The sequence below is a fragment of the Quercus robur genome, chromosome 5 (assembly GCF_932294415.1).
Source record: "Quercus robur chromosome 5, dhQueRobu3.1, whole genome shotgun sequence".
NCBI classification, from domain to species: Eukaryota; Viridiplantae; Streptophyta; class Magnoliopsida; order Fagales; family Fagaceae; genus Quercus; species Quercus robur.
The window spans coordinates 67,590,021-67,598,531 of record NC_065538.1 but is presented as its reverse complement, the minus strand read 5'-3'; the positions used below and the strand labels follow the sequence as shown (position 1 = coordinate 67,598,531).

Genomic DNA, 8,511 nt, shown 5'->3' with positions numbered 1-8,511 from the left:
ATTCCTAAAAAAAAAAAAAAAGTAATGATAAATCTAAAACTGCATACGGGTATGCATGAAATATTTTTATTAGGACTAAATTAATTTAGGCCCATACTTATCCCAAGCAAACAAAATTAGGCCCACAAAGTGAGCCCATTATAGAGAAAATATAACCATTACTGATCTGATGTGTAAATAACAAAGTTTATAGTAGCAGCACCCACCCACTAGCATTAGGCTCTCTCTCTTCGATCTGCAAAAAAAAAAAAAAAGAAAAAAAAAAATGGCAGCAGCAGCACCAGACCACTTGTTCAACCTTCGAAACAACTTCTACCTGGGAGCTTTCCAGGCAGCCATCAACAACAGCGACGTTCCAAACCTCTCCCCAGACGACGCCGTAGAGCGCGACTCCCTCGTCTACCGCTCCTACATCGCCCTCGGCAGCTACCAGCTCGTCGTTCACGAGATCGACGCTTCTGCTCCCACTCCTCTTCAGGCCGTCAAATTGCTCGCGCTCTACCTCTCTTCCCCCGAAAACAAGGTACCCCCCCCCCCCCATCATATCTCTTTGTTGCAAATTCTCAGATCTCGTGGCTTAGATTTGTGAATTTCGATATTTCAGGAGTCGACGATCTCGAGTTTGAAGGAGTGGTTGGCGGATCCGGCGATCGGGAGCAACCCCATTCTGAGGTTGATTGCTGGGATCGTGTTTACGCATGAGCAGGATTACAATGAGGCTCTTAAGCACACCAACGCTGGTGGCACTATGGAACTGTAAGTCTTAAATTTCTCTTCTTCTTTTTTCTTTTTTATTGTTGTTTAGTATTAGATCAGGAGAGTTATTGATGTAGGAATAAATCAAAATTAGACCTTGGGATCATGACCCACAAGTTGAAATACTTTTTTTCAATGGATGCACCAGCACAATAAGGATAGTGCTTCACATTTATGTTGTAAGATAGTGCATTTAATAAACTCAGGACCATAATTTGTCCTATCAGATCAAGAGAATTATTGATGTAAAAAAGTCTATATCAAGTTTGGGTTTTTAACTGTAGACTGATTTTTAGACGAAGGTTAAACTATCCAAGAAGATTCTGAGCTAGACGCATGGGAGCTTATTTTGTAGGTTGGAAAGAAGGGCTTACCTGAACATGTTTGTGTTGTTGATTTATGAAACAGAATTTGATTCACATTGATGGGAACTTCTTTGGTTTCTCTAAATAGTGAATCTGGTTTTTTAAATTGCATTTGGGTTGTTGACGGGTTAGGTTTATCCTTCGGATCCCCTTTTTTTTTTTTTTGCTTTTAATTTCATAGATCAGAACATAAGTTTGGAATCTTTGGGCTAAGTGATTCTATAATTGGTAGTCTTGTAATCTGAGGGAAATCTATATTACAAATTGGTTTTGTTTTGTTTTGTTTGTGGGAGGAAATTTTATTGTGACGGATACAGGGTGTTGATTTCTTTGTGTTTTATTTTGAAAGGCTTAGATTACATAGGATCACTGGAAGGGTTACTTTTCTCGCAGTTTTTTGGTGTATCTAGAAATGAAGGTGTAGAAGATCTGTTGAATACATTTAATAGATGGAAATGGATATGAAATGGCATTAGTCCTATTGTCGTGTTCTAGGCTTGTGCTTAGCAGGTTTTATATTTGTTGACATTTACAAATTTTATTATTGATTGGGCCTCTCTTGGCTTGGGCTTCAAACACACCAAGTCTTTCATGAACAACTTGAAGTTCAGCTCGATAAGAGCTCTTTCATTTTTATTTATTTATGTACTGAACAACCCTGAGCCTAATTTTTAAACTCATCTAATAATCAATCTGATCTTGAAAAACACTACCTCAATTTTATTATGACTCTTTTTAAGGGTTATAGATACTTATCATTAGAGCTGCAGATGATTGGAGCCTTTTTTAAAATCCTAAATTTTTTTGTCTAAAAACTTATGAAACCATGGTTGATGTCAATGCTTGATTATTTGTGTTTTCTCTTCTTTCTTGTTTCTTTTCCCTTTTCTTTTTAAAGGCTTGAATCTAGTGAAACATAGTGATGACTCTGTTTAAGATGCCTTTGTACACTGGCAAACTTGAATTTCATGACTACCTGCCTAATTTTGTGTAACTTAAATTCTTATTCCAAGTTTTATTGCTCTCTGGCTCTTTAACTTTAAGTGTCATGTCTTATATACTTCTCATATCCTTGGATTGCATCCTACATATTTTACTTATAGAAAATGTAAGTGAACATAATTTTTTTTTGCATGATGCACAAGTTTAGTAGGTGGCTTATGTAATTTACTTTTGGTCTCCTGTTAATTAAAGGATTACTTTATCTTTTGTGAAAATAGACTATCATTAACAAAAAAAGAAGAAGAAGATAAAAATAAAATATGTCGTGGAGATGGCATTATGCAAATGATGGGTCATGTCACTAATGTTTTACAAAAAAAAAAAAGTCACACAAGTAGCTATAGAGTGGAGAAAAAATTGCGGAGGATGTTTCTTATCATTTTTCCAAGCCTGATATATATTGTTATGCTTTTGCAGGCATGCCTTGAATGTCCAGATTTTCCTTAAAATGCATAGGTCAGATTATGCTGAGAGACAGCTTAGGGCCATGCAGCAGATTGAGGAGGACCACACACTAACTCAACTTGCTAATGCATGGTTAAATTTGGCAGTGGTTTGTACATTTGTCTCTATTTCCTTGAGAATGATAAACTGTCATTGTTTGTAATCTTACATTTTCCTCTGAATCAGGGTGGTTCCAAGATACAGGAAGCATATCTCATCTTCCAAGATTTCTCTGAGAAGTATCAGATGACAAGTTTGATCCTGAATGGGAAGGCTGTTTGCTGCATGCACATGGGAAACTTTGATGAAGCTGAAACTCTGCTGCTTGAAGCACTAAACAAGGCAAGTTTCTAACAAGTCAATGTTGGTTTTTTTGGGCTTCTTAATGAGAAAAGCAGAATTTATTTTTGGTCACTTGGAGAAATTGCAAATTTTATCAAATTCACAATATGTAAGTGATTTTAGCTGGTTTAAAAACTGTTGAATTGATATTGTGTGTTTCTTCTACATGTATAGCTTCTCTTGTTACCTTTTTCTTGAATCTCTTCAAATCCCTTTACTTTTGAATTAAGTCATAAATTTTAATTAGTTGTGGTGCCAAATAATTTATTATATCACTCTTAAATACTTATTGTAGAGGCTGAGTTGTATTAGCATTAGATAGTTGCATGTTCATTTTACTTTATAGAGGTGTCAAAGAGCTGTGTGATGATTTGACACAGGATGCAAAGGATCCAGAAACTCTAGCCAATCTGGTTGTATGCTGTCTTCATCTTGGTAAAGCTTCTTCCCGGTTTCTCAGGTAAACTATCACTTCATGCCCTCTGTTCTTTCTTATTGTTTCTTTTTTTTTTTTTTTTTTTTTTTGGATAGGTAATCAGAAAACTTATATTAAAGAGGGAAAAAAAAAATGAGAATTACAAGATGTTCATGATGATGAACAACAACACAACACAACAGCAACACAGCACAACACAACACAACACAACAGCAAGAGAGATGTCAAGAAACTAAGCTAAGGGAAGGCATAAACTCAGAGAGAGAAGAACACTCAGTAAAACCCCAACAACAAGACCACTCCATTAGACTGCGTTGGCATAAAATCTATAACTCCTCCAACGTTTTCTCTTTATCTTCAAAAGATCGATGATTTCGCTCCAACCACACAATCCACATTAAGCACTGTGGAACCAAATCCCAAATCTCCGAATTATGCTTCCCAAGCCACTGATGCCAACTAGATAACAAACCCGCCACCGAACCCGACATAACCCAATGAATACCAAAAGCCTGAAGCATGAAAGCCCATAGGGAATGAGTAACAGGACAATGAAGAAAACATGTCAAAATCCTATAAATACTGTTGCAAAAGCTGAAAGTAAGTGCATTTGACAACTGGAGAAAAGAGACTAGAATGTTAGTGTATGCAAATTGGTGAGGTTTGAGGAATATAATGCTACAGGAAGTGTTAAAGTGTCATACATAAAGGCTTGTATGCATGGTGAATAGAGGATGAGGTTGAGTTCAAAACCCACTCAATGTGGGTGTGTAATATACCAATGAAAAGAATAAAAAGTTTTAAATTTCTTTTTCTAGCTTTTAAGTCCAAGTTGAAGTAAACAATCTGGCTATGTGAATTACACAAGGGCTTGATGCTTGCTTCGGCATGGCCTGTTAAACGATCTTGTGTATGTCAATGTGGTTTATGGCAATTATGCATCACTCATTATTACTGGCTTTTGGGCAGCTCTAATTTGAAATACATGGCTAGAATACAATAGCAGATGAAAAGTTTCAAGTTTGACCAAACTCCAAGGGAGCACAATAATTTGGAGACCACGTCTCATAAAATGGAGAACACTGGTTTGAATCTCCTTGTCCCACTCCCTTAGACCAAACCTTACTGATAAAAAACTAGAAATCTAAAGTTTCAGGTCTTGTCCTAAAGGAGTGGACAGACATTATCCTCAGATCACATTTCTGGTCATATTCAAGGATCAGTGCAGTTAGAGGCACTAAAATGACATGATTCTGCATCATGCACAGAGGATGGTTAATCTCTTTTTATCTTTTAGCTTCTCTTCCTTTTAACAATTAGATTGAATGATCTTTTAAGTGGATTGGATTCTTGAAGTTTGATGTTTTACTTTTTGCTTGGGAATGGTACATGTCTAATTTTACTCCAACATTTGCAATGGTTGAATATAACAAATGTCTTTTTGGTTCTCATTTGGATTGGATCCTTCTTCTTAAACCCCACCAAACACCCCCCCCCTGGCCCCTTTTCAATTATCTGTTGACTGCTGTTGCACAAGGTTATTGTGCAAGGTTTCTAATAGTATGTATATTATAAATAAAATAATTTGATATATATGTATAGATCCTACCTCATTAGGCTTGTGTACAAATTCTAGGATGTAAATTTCTGTTTTATTTTTTTATTTTTTTTACATCACTATTTCAAATCTTAATTTAGTTGCTATGATAGAAAAACTAAATAATCGTAATTGAAGTGCTACAATTAATTAATTTTTTTAAAGAAAAACACACACACACACACAGGAGAGATGGGAGATGAGAATTCTGGTGAAATTTGTTATTAGTGACTTACTGCTTTAAGACACTGATTTTGCAGCCAGTTGAAACTTTCACACCCAGACCATGTGCTTGTCAAACGTGCGTCAACCGCAGAGGAGAGCTTTGACCGGGCTGTTCAATCAGTTGCTTGATGAATTCATTTTAGGCAGAGAGGTGAATTCTGTTACTATATATATGGTCCTTTCACCATTCATGACGGCTATTCTCTATTGGTTTTGTAAGCGACAGGAACATATAAAATTGAATGGAACAGATTTATTTCGCGACTGAGTTTGAAATTCATAGTAATGTTTACCTGTCCTATGTCTAATTGTGTCTTCACATACTAATTTTTTGAGCAATTTAATTCATTTTGAGTTATGCATTTTGAGCAATTTATTTGTACAACATATTCCTTTTGATTTATAGAATTTGACAATCAAGCCACCCTCAATACATCCTGATCCAAAAAGCTCAGGATATTGTAGAATACTAAAACTGTATTTTAGTGCGAGTCCTCATACATTGAATTTATATTTGATTAAAATTAAATAGAATTATTCTGAATAGTAATCTATATTTTGAATGTCATGTGTCTTTATATACGAAAATTATTTAAAAAAAGAAGAAATTGGAGGTTTTAAATGGGAGGGACATGTGGGTCCTACATGTGTAAGTTCTACATAGTGTGCAAGGGCGGTCTCATAAATGGGAGTGGAGGATCCTTTCTTCATAGAAATAAGATTATGCTTCAAATGTATTTGGCTATAAACATTGAATTATTCCAAACCCTTAAAATAATAACTTATGAATTAAATGACCTTGGTTGGAGCTTCTCCTAATGAGTGTCCCCTGGTCGCCCACTTCTCTGGATTTTGGGGATGGTTACTAGGTGATCATGCCCAATCACGAAGTCATTATAAGTCCAAAAAATAAAAGGAAGAAAAGCATAGATTAGTTCGATTAACAATAACTAGAGGTGTTACACTATGAAACGAATCCTGAGCATTCTTGACTGTTTTAGCAGTTGGCAAATCAGACATTTGAAGAGGGACTTTAATAAGGTTGCGCATGAGCTTGCTCGCTATGCTAATTGTAATGAAACTAGTTAAGTCTGGGAAGGTTTTTCCCCTCCATTAGTGAGACTCCTGATCCACCAGGATTGCCTATTCTGATGTAGCACAAGCTTGCTTTATGTTGTACGTCAGTTCTTTGTTATTAATGGAAGTTTTCTCATCCAAAAAAATAAAAGTCAGTGAAAGACTGAAGCTCAAGCTTGAAGAATGAAGTGAGATTTTTGATAGGCTAACGATGATTTGATCCAAGGATTTTTTCTTTGTTTTAATAAATGTGTCACAAGTGACTAAATTTTTCAAACTCAAATTACCAATAAGTAATATCTTAAAATTATTTAACCCCAAGCTTTCATGGTAGGATCCTACCAATCTTAAAATTATTAAGCCCAAAGCTTAAATCTTACCAATTTTGCTCAAATCTTACTCTTTAAACCCAAGCTTAGAAGGTACACTAGATCCAATGCCGGTTGACCCTATAGGCCATTTAGGCCACCGCCTAAGGCCCTCACTTGTAAGAGGGCCCCCAATTGTACTAATATATTATATAATGTTGTGGAAAAAAAAAAAAAAGTAAGGCCCATCCAAATTATTTAAGCCTTTAATTGAAAATTGAGAAAAAACAAGTTATTTCTAATAGTTTCTCACAATGCAAAAATGCTGAAAGGGCATGAAGTCCAATCAAATCACCAAATCTTTAACTTTCTTAGAAAAAAAAAATCCAAGTATCTTCTGAATCAAACCTTTGTACCACATTTCATTAAGAAAACCCATGTTTATTACTTGAAATGTAGAGAGGGAGAGAAAGAGAGACATTGATTTTCTCAATATACAAGTAACAAAATGCAGAAGAAAAGATAACAAAAGGTAGAAAAAAAAAAAAAAAAAAAAAAAAAAAAAAAAAAAAAAAAAAAAAAACTCTTTTTACTTGGCTTACTCATCAATTGGTGTTGGCTATAGACTTGGTGTGTGCATAGATCTTCATTTTAGGTTCATTTTTTGTTTTCTCTTCAGTCTTCCTTGTGCCTCTTTGGTCTTCTTCATGGTTTGCTGTTGGGTTTTTATTCTCCTTTTTTACTTAACTTTAGTTGTACTCTTTAGTCTTTACATTTTTTTTTTTTTTTTACTCTTAAATTTTGATTTCTTTAGTATTCTCTAGAAGACTATGGAATGGACCCACTTAAAGCATTGATCCTAGTCCTACACGTGTTTTTTTTTTTTTTTTTTTTTTTTTTTTTTTTTTTTTTTTTTTTTTAAGAAATAAGATTTAGTGGTATGGATGGATAGTGGGCTGGTCTTAGTGGATCAAGTTTAGTATTTTCTAGATGACTATGAATTTATAATTAAATATAATAAAAAACCTCGTTTAAAGATTTCGCCTAGAGCTCCCAAATTCATTGAGCCTGCCTGACCAAATCCTACCAATCTTACTCAAATCTTACTCTTTAAACCCAAGCTTAGATGGTAAATCTTACCAATCTTGCTCAAATCCTACTCCATTGATCCTTACACAATTTGGATCATTTGGATAAAGTAAGATCCATTGATTCTCATACAATTTGGATTTATGAGAATTTGGATTGTTTGGACTAAAATCGTACAAACCTATGTATTCCACTAATTCCAACCCCACTGTTTTGTTCTACTCGGTCAATAATTAGAGATTCACAATACATTGATGGGGTCCTCTACAAAGGACAAAGTAACATCAAGATTATAGGTAGCATATAAAACAAAATTTGACCGCCATCACCCATCATTGGCGTCGGTGTCCATTTAAAGCGCGCGCGTGTGTATATATATATATATATATATATATATATATAAAAGCTGTATCTATGAGATTATTGAACAAAATTATCTACAAGAGACCATCTCATTTGATACTCGCTCAATGGGAGGGGGTCCTCTTTCCCATGAAAATGAACTAATGCTTTTACACGTATTTGACTTTAAACATTGCGTGAAATTTATGAACTAAAAAATTTTGCTCATATCCAATCACAAAAGGTCATTATAAGTGTGAAAAATAAAATGAATTTATGTACTAATATAGAAGAAAAGCATAGCTATAATTCAATCAATTAAAAATTTTAAACTAGAAGAGTTACACCATGGAAGTGAGACAGAAGCTAAAATTTGAAGAACGAATGTGAGATATTTTGCCTACATAATTAAAACCCAATAAGTAAAATCTAAAAATTAGCTTACACGCTAGGATCCTGCCAATCCTACTACTCTTTAGCCAGAGGCTTTAGATATTAGGATTATAGGATCCTGCTAATCCTGCTCAT

General features: G+C 34.7%; 1 protein-coding gene across 1 annotated transcript; it reads left to right on the top strand.

Moving 5' to 3' along the window:
- The first annotated feature begins 211 nt into the window (after positions 1-211).
- LOC126726787 (coatomer subunit epsilon-1-like) lies at positions 212-5,468 on the top strand. The gene is made up of 6 exons (XM_050432145.1): positions 212-523; positions 605-756; positions 2,541-2,676; positions 2,754-2,909; positions 3,290-3,369; positions 5,203-5,468. The coding sequence occupies exons 1-6, from the start codon at positions 266-268 to the stop codon at positions 5,294-5,296; spliced, it is 876 nt and encodes a 291-aa protein (XP_050288102.1). The 5' UTR covers positions 212-265; the 3' UTR covers positions 5,297-5,468.
- The last annotated feature ends 3,043 nt before the right edge of the window (positions 5,469-8,511 follow it).